Source organism: Panthera pardus, unplaced genomic scaffold, assembly GCF_024362965.1.
Source record: "Panthera pardus isolate Hobbes unplaced genomic scaffold, ASM2436296v1 HiC_scaffold_27, whole genome shotgun sequence".
NCBI lineage: Eukaryota > Metazoa > Chordata > Mammalia > Carnivora > Felidae > Panthera > Panthera pardus.
Window position 1 is genome coordinate 83,391,560 of NW_026526843.1, and position 17,276 is coordinate 83,408,835.

The 17,276-nt window shown below is 42.0% G+C and overlaps 1 protein-coding gene across 8 annotated transcripts in view; it reads left to right on the forward strand.

Annotated features, from left to right (window-relative positions):
* Positions 1-3,994, forward strand: part of ZNF182 (zinc finger protein 182) — a 30,071-nt gene extending 26,077 nt beyond the window's left edge. For all 8 annotated transcript variants that reach the window (XM_019417563.2, XM_019417564.2, XM_019417566.2 and 5 more), the window contains one exon: positions 1,070-3,994. In XM_019417563.2, coding sequence (XP_019273108.1) covers positions 1,070-2,700 — 1,631 coding nt within the window. In that variant the 3' untranslated portion in view covers positions 2,701-3,994. The remainder of the gene's footprint in view (positions 1-1,069) is intronic.
* Positions 3,995-17,276: the final 13,282 nt, after the last annotated feature.

Sequence of the window (17,276 nt, forward strand, 5' to 3'; positions counted from 1 at the left end):
AGAGGGAGGGAGAGAATCTTGAGTGGGCTCCATGCTCAGTGCAGAGCCCAACACGAGGCTTGATCCCACAACCCTGGGATCATGACCTGAGCCCACATCAAGAGTTGGCCAGCCACTCAACTGACTGAGCCACCCAGGTGCCCCAAGATCCAATTAAATTTAATACATACCACTAAGAAAAATTGCCACCAATTAATTTATGAGATGTCATTGATTATAAGGTACATCTGGATTCAGAGATGTTAAAATGTGAAATAATATGCATCTTGCAATTGGTGAAACATGGTATATTTAAGGCAAGGCTTTGCAACTTTAACTGTCTAAATGAGTGGTACAGATGACTACTTTAGAAATTAACAAAAATTATATAGGAAGATCAGAGTAAGCTTTTGTGAAAAGACTGAATTGCTCCTTGAAAGTTATCGATATTCTGATCATAGCAAAATATGGAAGACTGGGCTATGTGAGTGATAGAACATGAGGAAGGGTTTTTAGTGAAAAGAATGTAGATAGGAGCAGAAGGTGGTGTTGACAAACTGCAAGCTTGGATGACTCCAGATTGGGCAGAGATCTTTAAGGTGATCTTTGTTTTTGTAAGGCTAATCTTTCTAGATCTTTATCCTATTCACTAAGAATGTGGATTCAGGATTGTAAAATTTGAGTCCACTAATCACACTGTTGTATTTCTACCTAGTTAGAAATAGTGTAAGTCGGTACAGTTAAGAGTTCATATGATAAATGAAGGGTGATAAAGTCCCCAGAATTGATGGAAATCAGAGATGATGTAAAAGTAGAGGTAAGAAAGACTGAGATATCAAGGTAAGATTGTTTTTGGTAACAAAAAGACTAGGAGGTGGGAGTTTAGTAAAAGAACAGGATTTGACCATCAAAATTCTCTCTAGGAACTCATAAAATGAGATAATTATACCAGCTCTCCCCATGCTTTAATAAAATCATGTTTTTGCACCCAAACAAAAATAGTATTGGCTTTTATATGGTAGGGGATTTTTAAAGAAGTTCCATTACATAATGTTAAGTTACAAAAATGGTTTATTGTACTTCCTTCTAGAAGCCTATCAAGTTGATGAACAGATTGAGAGACAGCACCAGGATGACCAAGATAGGTATTTGTTGATGCAAATTGGATTCCCTGACAAGACAACAATTATCACCAGGACTGGCCCTGACTATAATGAATGTGGAAATGTACTTCATCTTAGTACAAACTTTGTGGCTTCAATACAAAGATCCCATAAACATGAGTCATTTGGAAATAATATGGTAGATAATTTAGACCTATTTACCAGAAGTTCTGTAGGAAAGAAACATGATAATGGATGTGCAAAATTATTCTTCCACACTGAGTATGAGAAAACAACTCCTGGAGTAAAACCCCATGGATATAAAGAATGTGGGAAGGCCCTGAGGCGAAAGAAGGGTCTTAGTCTACAAGAGAGAATTAAAAATGGAGAGAAACCCTTTGAATGCACTGCATGTAGGAAAACATTCAGCAAGAAGTCACACCTCATTGTACATTGGAGAACTCACACAGGAGAGAAACCCTTTGGATGTACTGAATGTGGAAAAGCCTTTAGCCAAAAATCTCAGCTCATTATACATTTGAGAAGTCATACAGGAGAGCGACCCTTTGAGTGTCCAGAATGTGGAAAAGCCTTCAGAGAAAAGTCAACTGTCATCATACATTACAGGACTCATACAGGAGAGAAGCCTTATGAATGTAACGAATGTGGAAAAGCCTTCACACAGAAGTCAAACCTCATTGTCCATCAGAAAACCCATACAGGAGAGAAAACTTATGAATGCACTAAATGTGGGGAGTCTTTCATACAGAAGCTTGATCTAATTATACATCATAGTACTCATACAGGAAAGAAACCACATGAATGTAATGAGTGTAAGAAAACTTTCAGTGATAAGTCAACTCTCATTATACATCAAAGAACTCATACAGGAGAGAAACCTCATAAATGTACCGAATGTGGGAAGTCTTTCAATGAGAAGTCAACCCTCATCGTGCATCAGAGAACTCATACAGGAGAAAAACCCTATGAGTGTGATGTGTGTGGGAAAACCTTCACCCAAAAATCAAACCTTGGTGTACATCAGAGAACCCATTCAGGAGAGAAACCTTTTGAATGTAATGAATGTGAGAAAGCATTCTCTCAGAAATCCTATCTTATGCTACACCAGAGGGGTCACACAGGAGAGAAGCCCTATGAATGCAGTGAATGTGAAAAAGCATTTTCCCAGAAATCATACCTCATTATACATCAAAGAACTCATACAGAAGAAAAACCATATAAATGTAATGAATGTGGCAAAGCCTTCCGAGAAAAGTCCAAGCTCATTATACATCAGAGAATTCATACAGGAGAGAAACCTTACGAATGTCCCGTATGTTGGAAAGCTTTTAGTCAAAAGTCACAGCTCATAATACATCAGCGAACACACACAGGAGAGAAACCCTATGCATGTTCTGAGTGTGGCAAAGCCTTCAGAGAAAAATCCACATTCACTGTACACCAGCGAACTCATACTGGAGAGAAACCCTACAAGTGTACAGAATGTGGGAAAGCCTTTACCCAAAAATCAAACCTTATCGTACATCAGAGAACACATACGGGAAAGAAAGCCCACGGAAAAGGCCACAGCCGGAAGTCAAAGCTCATTGCACATTAGAGAGTATATCAGTGGTGCCTGTTAAATGTTAATGTTCACTGAAGGAAGTTTTTGTCAATTTAGTTAACATTTTAAAAGTATGTTTGGACTTCTGGTTTAAATATGGGGAATAAAGCCAGCCTCTCTTTTTTTCATCTCATTCTTCACCCAGAAACTACCAGGATAAAAAGCAGAAGTATAATCTCTGTATCTAACAAAATGAGGAGATAGCTAAAACCTTGATGGGAGTGCTGCCAGAGGCAGAGGGAAGCAAGCGATGGTGCAGCAGATTTTAGAGAGAACACTCAAGGCTGCAGATGTGAGACAGCACTGGGAAGGACTCTTAGTTGAGGTTTAGGATATACTCTGAGTGTAAGACCACATACATCCACAAGAGTAGCAGAGGGCATGGGCAGGTGGGAGATAGGATGTTTCCTAGACCCACTTGGGGTCTGAGGAGAGACAGAGGCCTCGACAAGGAATCGCTCAGACAAGCCATATTTGTAGAAAGTAGTCTGTACTCCTGAGAGGAGCACTTGGCAGGGGCTGGGGCAAGAGAAGGGAGTGTTCCTTGTGAAGAACCCTTCGGCTGCACCTGTTTACTGACTGGAGAAATCAACTCTAAAAGAAATAGCAAATGGAGAAAAAAAAATCATCCCAATTGTAAGAAAAACTCTACCTGCCTAGAACGTGGCCCTGGCTTCTTATCAAACAGCACGTCCAGGAAAAACTCTTATTCAAACAAAAATGATTCCAAAGTAAAAACCACAAATGCAATGGCTTTGAGCCAGCAGTTCCACTTCTAGGAATGTATATACTCATGCATGTACAAAATGATGAACACAACAGATACTCGCTGGTGCACTGTTTGTGAAAACAAGAGGTTGGAAGCTGTCCAGATGACGGGTCTGGATCCTGGAATCTCAGCATGCTTATATAACAAACTCCCAGGTAGACAAAATGAATAAATGTAGAAAGAGAACCTGGGCATCATTTGGGCAGTGATGTGGAAGATCTCCAACATACATCATTAGGTGCAAAAAGCAGGGTGCAAGACAGTGAATATAATATGCTACCATTCATACATAAAAAGAACAAATGGCAAGTACATAATTGAGCATATATGCATAAACTATCTCTGGGAAGATACATGAGAAGCTGGGAACCCTATTACCTCTGGGAAAGGGAAGGGGAAATGGGTGGCTGGGGGAATGGAGTTGGGAGGGAGACAACTGTGTATGTCCTTTCATAATTTTTGAAAATCGTGCTATGTGGATGTACTACCTTTTCAATAAATAAAACTTTTTAAAATGCATATTTTGTTCCACAGCTGTGATAATGAAGTTATATTCTAAATATAGGATTTCATAACATTTTTTAAAGAAGTTTATTTATTTTGAGAGAGAACCAACGAGGAAGGGGCCGGGGGTGGGCAGAAGATCTGAAGCGGGTTCTGTGCTGACAGCAGCAAGCCCTATGCGGGGCTGGAGCTCACAAACCATGAGATCATGACCTGAGCCGAAGTTGGACATTCAACTAGCTGAGCCACCCAAGCACCCCAGGATTTCATAGCATTTAATACATATATGTTCAATGTGGAGTTACATTTTTTGAGTGAATAATCTGCCAGAAAAACCGATATCTAGCCAGTTCCAAAGGTACACAGGCATTACTTTCCTGAGGGGGTCCAATAAGGTGATTCTTAGGTCAGCTGGGACCACATCATGTAAACCTGAAATAATTGAGACTGAAATCCTAAGCAGGCTCCGTGCTGTCAGCACAGAGCCCGGTGTGGGGCTTGAACTCATAAACCATGAGATCATGACCTGAGCCGAAGTCAGTTGTCAGACATGCAACTGACTGAGCCACTCTGGCACCCCAAGACTGGAATACGTTCTTATTTAGTGTGCACAGAGACATCTGAAAATATTCTGTAACAAAGCCCACCATTGTCTTTCCATATCTTACCACAATGATACAGATTTCATTTGTGTTTGCGTATTTGTATTATAAGTGATAAAATCATGAGTACACAAGGAAATTGGGTAGCTTGCCCCTAGGTCAGACTGCTGCTGGTGACATATTGAGAACCATGGTCCGAATGGACACAGCCAAAGACCAGGTAACAGTATGTCTGCTCCAGAAGAAGAGGTCCAACTGTGTGACCATATTTGTGGCCCTCATGATTCTGTGGCTTTTCACTGGGGCTATCTCTGGTGGAACTGGGTAACCCAAGCTATGTAAAACTGGGCATGGTCAGTGTTTGGATTTAACAAAACAGGTGAATGAATCAGACCTCTGGGACCATGCCTGTGCCCTTCCAAGCCTTGTTTTTTCCCCTAAATTATCCTGCAAGAAAATGAAGCATGGACTCACTTTTTATGAGCTATGTGAATCAGATATGTCACATTTAGTGCCTTTCCAGGGAGAAAGAGCTTGGAAGAAATGTGGGACTGACTTATTGCTTCTGGTACAGTCTGCTGAGAGGATGATGCCCAAAGGCACTAAAAATGAAGCATTTCATCTTCCCACTAAATAAAGAATATTCCTGGGGTTTCAGGTCATCCTGAAGTGGGGCGTGGATAGGGGTCAGATCTTACCATTCCAGGTTGATTATGAACTCCTGCTTCCTGGGGCACAGATGGCAAACGAATGGGCCATGTGTGTGAGTCGAAGTGAATGGGGCATGGACCTAGGGGGAAAGGGTGGGGGTGAACAGCAGGATGTGGATAAGTGGGTTGGAATTAGGGGAAAATAGAAGAGGGTAAGGAAGGGCCAGGTGTGAAGGAATGGAGTAATGAGGGGGCAGAGTGGGGGCAAACAGGGAAGAGTAGGAGAAAATTGTATAAATAGCCAGTGGGGTGAGTTACTGGAGAAGAGTAGAATATAAGTCAATATGAGTAATGCTGGGAAGAGTGGGAGTGAGTAGTTTGAGTGAATGGACAGAAAGTGGGTTGAAAATGTGGATAGAGTGGAGTAAGTTGGGATAGAAAACCTAGTGGGAATGATGGTGAACGGGGCAGAGTAAAGAGCAGTCAGACGAGCGGCAAAATATGGCAGACCATTAGCAAGTGTGAAGAGGAAGAATATGGGTATCAGCGAGGGACAGACCACTGGATCTGTCGTAACAGGGACTTGTGTTGGGCCGTAGGGTTTTGGGGTCTCAGTGACGTGGGATCTGATGGTGATAGGGGTTTGGTGAGGACTGAGTGGAGGAGGCAGGAGGTGGTCACAGGTTTCTGCACAAAGAGGCGCTGCCCTGAGGACCCCACGGTGATTACAGGTATACGGGATGGGAACAGCCCATGCTTGGGACACAGTGCTCAACAAATGTCCCTTCCATGTTCTATGTTCTTGTTCTTATTTGTATACATTGGGAGAGGGAGAGGCCCTATCACAAATGTATCCCCGATAGCACCCCCAAATCAGCTCTGCTGTGCCCATAGGCCAGCCCTGAATCCTGTCTCCCATTATTTATGCCAGTTATTTGTCTTCTTGCTTTAGCTAAAATTTCTAAAATGATATACATAATGATGTTTCTTCAACTTGTTTCCTAGGACCCTCAAGACTACCCTGGAATCCCGAAGATCGGTCCTGTGACCCTTGATTGGCCCTATAACCACCCAGATCAGTATTGGGCCCCCAATATTTTAACCAGTTACTTCATATTGTCTTATTTCTTTAGTAAATAAGACAAACTGTCCACAAACTGTGAATTATGATCTTTTCTCACCTCATCCTTTGGGAATTGTTAATATGAGACATTCCCTTGATACAGTGATGGACTCCAATATATACTACCAGGCAAGCTATCCCAGGGGTCTTAGAATAGAAGGGCTCACAGACCAAAATAAAATGCTCAAGGCATGTGGCTTATTGTCAGTTTAAAAACACTAAGATATATGTATTTAAAAACCCACCAAGAAGCAAAGGAGAAGAGATGGGTAAGTTTAGAATAGGATACAAACGGTGAAGGACCACATTTCCTGAATCCTTTGTTATGTAATGTTCATACACCTTATCTTTGCTCTCCCTTTGTGTTTCCCTATCTCTTGCATCAGCCTCCTGGATTATGAGGACCAGAGTTTGAAGTTGAAACAAGGGGCCTGGTCAGACTGAAAATGCTCAGGGGCAATGACATACCCTGTTTGCCTCCACTGTAACTCACCAATAGCTTCCCACACGGTCCCGGGTTTTATCTGTGATCCATGGAACAATACTGAGCGTCACCAACTAGTGGTGAATTTAAGTAAAACTTAGCTGTTGGCTCGGGTGTTAGGATACCTTATGACCTAGTCTTTGCATTCCTTACTATCTTTAACACTTGTTTGTTCCATCATATATTCCATTCTATTTATCTTTAGTGTATCCTATCACCTACTAATTTACTTGCCAACTGTATTTAACACATCTTATGAATTCTGCCTGTGCTTCAAAAGCAGCTTGCTTACTCATTCTTTATACTTCACACCTTATGAGTTTTGGTAGATCTCAAGCTTCTAGCTTCCTATCTATGCTTAACACTGAGGAGTTTCCTCCATCATACTTTTTTTCATGTCCTCTAGAGGACAAGCAATAAGCGAAAATCAAAGGGAATCCTTTGAAAAGATTAATAAAAGTGAGAAACCCTAGACTGATCAAGAAAAAAATGGGAAAACACAAATTTTCAAATTACGAATGATATAGTGGACTTCACTACAGATTTTATAAACATTAAAAAAATTAGGAAATTATGAAAAAACTTTATGCCAATGAAGATCATTTAGTCAATGTAATTCATGGAGAAAATCATGTAATCTCTATAGATGCAGAAAAGGGGATCTCATACGATTCAATACCCATCCATATATAAATTCTTAGCAAACTAGCATAGGAGGGACTTGCTTAGTCTGATAAAGGGTGTATTAAGAAAACAAAAACTTAATGGTGACAGTAAAAATTTTTCCCCTGAGATTAGGAATGAGACTAGGGGGCTTCTTGTGCCCACTTCTATTCAACACTGTACTGTACTGGAGGCCTTCATGAAATACAGCAAGACAGGAGAGGAGTCATGAAAGGAATAAAGCTCTCAATTTTTACAGATGACACACACACACAGAAAAACCCAAAAGCATCTAGAAATAGACTTAAGTGAATTTTGCAAGGCTGCTAAATATAAGCTCAAACACAGAAACTGTTTTTCTTTGTACTGCCATCAACTAGAAAACACCATGGCTTCAATTTTGGGGAACAGAAGACTAACAGATGGGGCCATGTAATGGAGATCCTTGAAAGGAGTTTACATGTCGGTGGGGTGGAATCTGATTGTAAAACAGGGAGAAAACAGCTTGGGGCTTCTCACAAGGGTGAGAGAAGGAAGAAGAAACAAAGGTCACAAAGTGAAGGACAGATATATAGATGCTGGAATGCATAAGAAAAGGGACAGGTGATAACTGGAGGGTTAGAAAATGAAAAGGCCAGGGAAAGGGAGTATGACCTAGAAGGGCTTGTTCCAGCTGAAAGAGGCAGCTACAAGATTTTGAGGACAAAGAAGGCAGGCATGGTTCTTTCTCAAAGCTAAGTAAAGAATATGGGGTGGGGGTGGGGATGGATGTGGAAAGGTCATTTAATCTGTGAGGGGTTCACACCCACGTCCTACAATCATTGGAAGCCTACCTCCTCTCCTTTAAGGAAGACCAAAGGTATGTTGATGGCATGTCGAAGAAACCTCCCTCACCAGCTGGAACCTTCCATGCACCATCCCTAGTCTTCCTAGTTCTCACCTACGCAACTTTAGGTTTTTCTGCCATCCAAGGCTCTTCTTTCTCAAATGTGAAGATGAGGTCTGGTTTGGTAACTTGATCAATTGTAAGAGGACATGATTCAGAATTTACGGCACCTGCTCGGACTTGGGGGCCTCTGAATACTGAGAAAGGGGTAGACTCATGGACTACATAATAAAGCTGCCCAATTATATATATCCTGGTGAAGTCTAGCCATTTCTCTTGGGAGGTGAGAGAACAAGCACCTCCAGTGTCCAAAAGGGATCAGGACCTTTTCACCCCTGAACATTTTCAGCACTTTACAGGCAAGAAGGTCCCATATATCTTTTCATCACCTAGGGATGATTTTGGTTTGCTAACTGGCCCCTGTACACAGAGGGCAAGGAGACACCAAAGAAAGAGGCAGACTATTTCTGATTGGTAGGTGGTAAGTTTAATAAGCAAGGGAAATTACCTATGAGGCTTGTCTTGGGTGACTGCAAGATGAGTAGATCTCCACACCTGCCAGCCAGGATCTTAAGTTTACAGAGGTCTTAACTAGGTTCAGTCACATATACCAGCCATATGTTGACACACTACTCTGAATTCTGCATCCTTGAAAATGGCTCCCACTGTGAGAATGGTGGACAGAGTGTACATTCCAAGGACAGGAGAGGTGAGGAGCCTCTCATTGCCTGGGTCCAGCTCACGAATCAACTGGAAGTCATTCCTCTTGATGACCTCCTCCAACATTCCAGCCCTTGTGACTGGCTCTTATAATCTTACACATGCCCCTCTTCTGAAATGGGCCCTGATCAGTCAGCAAGAGGTATCACTAGCATGGAAGAGGCTCCTTTGGAGGCTATCTGGCAGCATTGTAGGCAGACACCCACAGCAACAGTATGGGCACATGCAAAAGGAAACCCAGATTAAGATAATTCCTCAAGTTTTTTCCACCAAGAACCCCATGACCCAAACCACTGAGTTATTAATTCCTATAGGCTTGGGGATGGGTCACTCAAGACATTCACTTGTACACTCATGTGATTTAATAAGGGTGATACATTAGCAGACTCATCAGGTATGAACACACAACACTGGATAATGGCACAGGTGCCTCTTTGCAAAGCAGTAATAATGTCCTTTTCTGGAGGACAGTTTTTTCATTAGAGACATTTCAGTATTAAATAAAATGAAGACTTTGCTATCATTTTGTCGGGTGAATTTAGTAAGGTTTCTATACATGCTATAACACCCTCCAGGCCAATGGAGGGGACGAGGATGGTAGCCAGATGATCATACTAGTGGAAAACATAATGTGCCCACCTGGCCTTGAGGAAAGGTAGATTGGAAATTTTAGGAACTTGACCATCCTGGTGAAATGTCCCATTGCAAATTCCAGTAGGTAATGCCTTTCCTAGGTGTGTTCTGAGCAGCATAGCATGCTGATCCATGGTGAAAGTTAGGGCAATGACTGTCTCCTATGACTTCCATACCTTATTAGTGTTGGGTGTCTCAGAAATTGTCCCCTGACTGGCATAGGGGGCAACAGGCCCTACTGGTTGATCATTAATGTTTTAAAGGCTACAACAGTACTTTAGTTCACCTGGCCAATGTGGTTTTACCTGTTAGTAATTTATTTCACTTAAAACTTTTTAATTTAAAGTAGGTTTCATGCCCAATGTGGGGCTTGAACTCATGACCCCAAGATCAAGAGTTGCATGTTCCACCAACTGAGACAGCCAGGCACACCCCTACTTGTTAGTAATTTAATCTGCTGCTTTAATATTGCATTCTTCCTATCAGTCCTGCTGCTGTGGGTTACAGGGGAGATGGAACCTCTGTTGAATGCCACATTCTTTTGCCCAATCTTGCACATTATGACCTTTGGACTGTGACCCCCATAACTGTCTAGTCAATGAGGGTATCTGTACTTATGCAGCTTTTCTAATCCCCTAATGGTGGCAGCCTGGTTTGCACAGTGATGGGGGAAATCTTAGGCCAGATGCAGCGTCCATACAAACAAAGGCATATTTAGAACCTTCACTCAGAGGAAGGGAGACCAATATAATCAATTTGCTAATCTCTCACCAGTTGAAAACTCCCATGGATGTTCTCAGACTTTTATCAGCAGCTGCCTTGGGCACTGTTTAGAACATACATGCTCTATTGCATTGACCAAGTCACTGCATTTCAAGGGCAATATGCCACCCCACATGGGTGCTATGGTGGCCACTCTTGCTATGCACCTAATCTGTTATATCTATTGAAGACTCTGTTGTTAGAGCTTGTACTCAAGCTGGGGCATCAGCTGCCTGATTGCCAGGGGGTGTCAGTGCCTTATGACCTAGGATGTAGAAGACTGAAAAGACTGCCTCAGGTTCTCAAAGGTGAATCTAAATGCCTTTCCACCTATCCTGACCCCAAGAGGGTTATTCATGATCATCCACTACTTGGCTTCCCATTGTCCAAGTCATAGGGTTAACCCCTTTAGAACAGCCCAACTGTCAGTGCCAAGGGTTAACAGCTGGAGCTCATGAGCAATCACCAAACTACTCTGAGTTCAGCCTTATGGCTTCTGTGGCTTGGTCCTGTTTTTAGGCATCTGTATACCAGGCATCGACAGGAATTCCCCACACTCCCACTCTACAGGCTGCAGAGTTGCCACAGGAGTAGGCGCATGGGCATTTGGAGGATCTACATACTCTAAAGGGCCTAGTAGCACCTGCATTTCTAGAACCAGTGGGCTGAGAGACGGGATACTCTTCTGTCGCAAATAGGCATGTGACTTAGTCAAAGTGGGGGTTTGAACCATGGCAGAGGTGGGTAGATGGAGCATACTCTCAACCTACCCTTTGATAGGGAGGCAAGTTCTTACCATGATATGTTTTTCTTCATGAGAAGCTCTACCTGAAGGAGTGCTGTGTATACCTTTAGAAGCTGTCACTCTATGGGGGTATGTTGGGCTTCTACCCCCTTCCAGAGCTGGGACCAAAATCCTATGGGTTCTCTCTCCTGTTGCTTCTGCCACAGTACCCAATCCATATCTCCTGGAGCCACATCTAACTCAATGGGTAGCCCTACAGGCTTGGGAGATTCCCATAGCTTTAATCTGCTTCATTAGTATTTTTGTCTTCTCAAAGGGGGCTTGCTGTTTTGATCCTCAGTCCCACACCTGCCCTTTCTTTCCCAGGCAGTATAAGGGATGAAGGAAGGCACTGTGCCAAGTGGAGAATAAAAGTCCTCCCCAAACCCAAAATTCCTACAAAGGCTTGCATTTCTTTCATGTTCTTAGGGGTTGGATAGGCTTATATTTTATCAATCATAAGACATTGTCACAAGTTCATTGTCTGAGACAATGAGCATCTTACCCAAACAACTTCCAAAAACTACTGTTGTGCCTGGGACTTGAATTATCTGTGGGTTCAATGACTCATCCTTTTACTCACAGATGTTCCAGCAAAGTCAGTAGCGTGTCCTACAGCAGAAGAAAATCTTCACATGTTAACATTATATCATCAATGTAATGGGCTCATTTTACCCAATGTGGGGAAAGAGAACAGGGACAGGTCTCCGGCTACCATCCCAGGACACACTGTGGGGCTGTGCAAGTAGCCTTAGGGAAGCACTTGAAAGGTCCATTGTTGTTCCTCCCACATGAAGGCAAGTTCTTAGTTACCAGAAACCAGTACCTGTTAGAGACTTTTCCGCGAATCTCCTTGAAGGTGAAACACTTTTGTAGGAACACTTTTGCAGTAACACTTTTGAAAAAGCAGTACAGAAAAAGAATAACTGTAGATGACAAAAGACTTAAAAATGGTCATGATTAAAGATCTGATGAGAGTTAATTAAAATCCAATTGACAAGGAAAGTTTTTCTTTTTTTTATTTCTTTCTTTTTTTTGAGAGAACAACTCTAAATTATATAAAGGCAGGGAGTGACAGGCTTCCTGAGGCTCTGCTGGGAGAGAAGGAGTCTGAGAAAAGTGGTAAGAAAGATCTGGGGGGAAAGTTTGCTATTTCTGTGACATCCTTTAAAAAATAACTAGAATGAACATAGGGAAGGGAAACAAAAATAATATAAAAACAGGGAGGGGGACAAAACAGAAGAGAATCATAAATATGGACAACAAACTGAGGGTTGCTGGAGGGGTTGTGGGAGGGGGGATGGGCTAAATGGGTAAGGGGCATTAAGGAATCTACTCCTGAAATCGTTGTTTCACTATATGCTAATTTGGATGTAAATTTTAAAAAATAAAAAATAAAATAAAACAAAAAAAATAACTAGAATTATGATTGATAACATTATACCAGGGTATATCAGAGTTTTAGAAATTTCATACAATTTCTGGAGCACTTATATAACATATATAAATATAACCTAATGAAAGTTCAGCATCACTTCTTATTTGACAATGCTTCCCTTGTAATTTAACATATCAAATAAGCCTAATTAGTTTAATATCTTCCTTTTATAAGGAGAGAACACATCTTTTGAGATGTTCCAGGGATTGTGTAGAAAATCCCAAAGTTAGTTTGAAGTAAAAAAAACTTCAGAATTTGTGACATTTGTCAAAAATATCAAAAGAATTTTTAATTTTTTTCAATGTTTATTTATTTCTGAGAGAGAGAGAGAGACAGAGCACGAGTGGGGGAGGGGCAGAGAGAGAGGGGGAGACACAGAATCTGAAGCAGGCTCCAGGCTCTGAGCTGTCAGCACAGAGCCCAATGTGGGCTTGAACTCACAAATCATGAGATCATGACCTGAGCCTAAGTCAGACACTTAACCAACTGAGCCACCCAGGCGCCCCTAAAAATATCAAAATAATTTAAAACACTTGATTAAACAGAATCATAGATCACTGTGAAACAATACTTAGTTGTCCATTTAATCAGTAACAAAGACTTCAAAAGCAAATACAGAAAGTTACATCGTTACAAAACCTTAGTGGTTTCAATAGAGAATACTGTTTTCTTAAGTAATCAAAGACATAAAGACAACATTGAACACAGGAAATTATTTTGATAAAACACAGAATCTTTGTTTTTGAGGCAGATTACTTAAAAGGTAAGAAAAACCTTTCACGACTTCATTAAGAACAGGTCAATAGTACAAGAAAAGTTTGTTCTTTTAGCAGATGAAAGAAAATTAAGTTTTAGTTTTACATGAGCACACTATTGATATTAAAACTTATCAGATGGAACAAGTTAAGGTTACCCACTTACCTGGCTAAAACTTTTCATTAACATTTGTGGGGACTTATGATTTGTATTTGCCTTTAACAAGTAACCTTCTGGAAACTGTGGGATGGATTTGGGGCAAGGTAGCTTCTGTAGTAGTATTTTTCAAAGCCTATTTCCCCTTTTTTTCTCTTCAGTCTCAGGCAATCGTGGGCAGTGTTTTAGTTATCTCCTGGGGTGTTTACTTTTCAAAGACAGGATGAGATTTACAATCTTAAGGGACAGAGAAAGAATGCAAATTTTTTTCCTAGGGGGTTTGGGATATATTTCTCTATTATCAGAAGTCGGGGGGGGGGGGGGGGGGGGCGGGGTACCTGGGTGGTTTAGTTGGTTAAGCATCCAACTTCAGCTCAGGTCATGATCTCACAGTTCGTGGGTTCGAGCCCTGCATCAGGCTCTGTGCTGACAGCTCGGAGCCTGGAGCCTGCTTCAGATTCTGTGTCTCCCTCTCTCTGCCCCTCCTCCACTCACACTCTGTCTGTCTCTCTCTCTTTCTCTCTCTCTCTCTCTCAAAAATAAATAAAACATTAAAAAAAGAAGTCAGGATAATTACTATTTAAAATTTTCCTTTGTATCAGGGGTCATATAGCATGGGGCACTTTGTCTCTTCCACTGTCAATCACCACAATACCCTCCTCTCCACTCTCCTCACTTTCCCAGGGATTCTACCTCTCAGCATCCTAATCAGATTTTTCCACAAGTGTTCAGACCTTAATCTGTAGCAGTTTGTACCCTCCTAGCTTTGCAAAATGGCATGCTAAGGTCTCCAACTTATTATCCTGTTCCTCCACCTTGTCTGTCAGCCCCAAAGGTAGCAAAGTAGTGGACAACTGCATGTCCTTTTCTAATTTCAGCTCTTCTCCCAACTTTCTAACTTGAGTTTCAGCCTCTAGTTGGGCAGATGAACTGTTTACAGAGGTGGTCAGCCCACTGTGGCAGCCATTTTTTTTCCATTCTCTGCTGCAGTACACTCTGCATTGTTCCTCAAACAAGCACATCAAACCAGCAAGTGTTATGGGGCATCCCCCTACTCACATAGTAGTCCACAAGCATCTAATATCTGGGCCACCCTTACCCACAGAGAGGTTGATGGCCACCTCGGGATTTCCCCTATGGATGTCTTTTTCCCAAGGCCCATTTTGTTGGAGAAAGTCATCAAGAGGAAGTATTTGACAGTTAACCTGTAAGCTGGACCCAGGGCAATTGAAGGCCCCTTCCTCCCCACCCTTTCCTTGAAGTTCAGGTTCCACTTGCCTTTCCTACTCCCAGAGGCTTCTCCAAAGATAGGCCCCAAAGAGATCCAAATCTGTCCAGAGATAATGATGTGGTGTTGAGAACATCTGCATAGTATACTTGACTAAACACAGTTAAAGCTTCTCTCTATATAAATTTTTAAGATTTGCTGGGTAGGTGCAGGGATATACTCATCTTGCTTCTGCCTAAGACAAATCTTGTATGTAAGTTTCCTTTGCTTATTAAACCTGCTACATACTAACCTGGAGTGGCCTGCCTCTTCCTTTGTTCTCTCCCTGTCCTCTGAGTACCAGTGGCCAGTTTCAGATTGTACTCTGGGAGCTCTCAAGAGGGTTGCAAACCAATGCATTTGTTTGGACTTTTGTTTGGCTCACCAATTATTGTTTCACAAACTGGCCCCCATTCATGGAGTGCAATGAGAGACCAAAGAAAGAGACAACCCACTCCATATTGGTAAGTGACAGCTTTAATAAGCAAGGGAACTTATGAGGCTTGTCTTAGGTGGTCATAAGATGATCAGATCTCCGTGTCTGCCTGCCAGAATTTTAACAGTTTATAGAGAGGCCTTAAGGGGGTTTAGTCATGTATACAATCCAAGTAGTCTCCACAACACATCACTCTCTTGAGGCTGCATCCTTGCAAACAGCGCTCACTTGGGAATGGTGGGCAGAGTATACATTCCAAGGACATGACAGGAGAGGAGGTGAGGAGCCTCCAACAGCCTGGTTCTAGCTCACAGGCCACCTGGTGGTTACATCCTCTTGATGACCTTCTCTAACAGATGATCATTTCAGATGGAGCAATCACAAGATAAATGACATTTGAAGATAAGGTTGAGGACTTCACCTGGCAAGAGTGGCAGCACCTGGGCCCTGCTCATAAAACTCTGTGTGGAGATGTGATATTGGAGAATTACAGCCACCTGGTCTCTGGGGGCAAGGAAGGCTCCCCCAGACAATTTGGTACTTATGATTATTGTGTCCTACTGTAAGGGTTAAATTGTAGTGTAGGGCTAATGCTTAGCTTGAAAAATAACAGCTTTGTGTTGACATTGAAGGTTAAGAGATAACAGCCTTGCTTTACTCTTATAAATTACGCCTCATACTCTTGTAAATTAGGCTTCACCAATTAAGGAAGCAAAAGTTCAAAGAAAAGAGCATCAGAGGCAGGGTCAAGGAGATCCACTGGTTGCAACTTAGAGGCAGAAAGTCTAAAGTAAACACCTCATTAGGCAACTGTTTCTAACTCATCTGGAAATTGTTTCTTTGTTCTGTTCCCAGGTGATGATAAAACGATGTGATCGGTTATAAAAACTCTGTACCCCGGCTGTTCGGGGCCGCACTCTTATCAAGAGTGTTGGTCCCGATCGGTCGGCCTTGCCTCTCATTGTAATAAACTTTGTTGTGACTGTCACTGGTGCCCGTAGCATTCTGTTTCAGGAGTCGTGTGGATGCAACACTACACGGTATCTTTTATTTTTAGGTTTTGAAAGCTAAGTTTCTTCCTCATCCTCAAACATCACTGATTTTGTAATGACACATGACTCCATCTAAGTAGCCATCCCTGGATGATGAGGAAACGTTTTGTGGGAACATCTTCTCTGTTCACAAAAAGAATGCCTGCATTCAACCTGGTTTACGTTACATGTTGGATGAGAAACAAAAATCTAATTAGAGAAACTTCTGCTTTTGGTGATGACAGAGAAGCTTTTAGCAGACCAACTTTCCTGCTGAGGTCAAATAAAAAAGTGGATAAAAGACAATATTTGGGGGCATCAGAAAGCTGCTGAGGAGATGGAGGCCCCAGTTCTGGCGGGAGTGATGTCAGGTCTCATTTCACAAGCAGACCAGAGCACATCTACTCAATACCGACTACATTTAGACCAGGGACCAAACAGTGTCCACAGGAAACAAGGAGAGCTTCTGTAGATGCCTGGTCTGAAGGACAGAGCAGCTAGAATACAAGAGCAGAGTGTATGAAGCACATACCAGAAACATTCCCTGAGTGCTACATGACCTCTTCTTTATAAAGCCATTATTCTCAGAAATAGGAAACATGACTGGCTATTCTAACACAGAGAAGAAGGAAGAGACTTAGATAAAATGCCAAGATGGAGGAATTTATCCCAAATGAAGGACAAGAAAAGGCCATGGCCAGAGATCTAAGCAAAACAGATATAAGTAACATGCCTGATGGAGAATTTATTATTTTTTTAATGTTTATTTATTTTTGAGAGCGAGAGAGACAGACACCAAGTGTGATATGGGGAGGGGCAGAGAGGGGGAGACACAGAATCCGAAGCAGGCTCTAGGCTCTGAGCTGTCAGCACAGAGCCGGATGTGGGGCTTGAACTCATGGACTG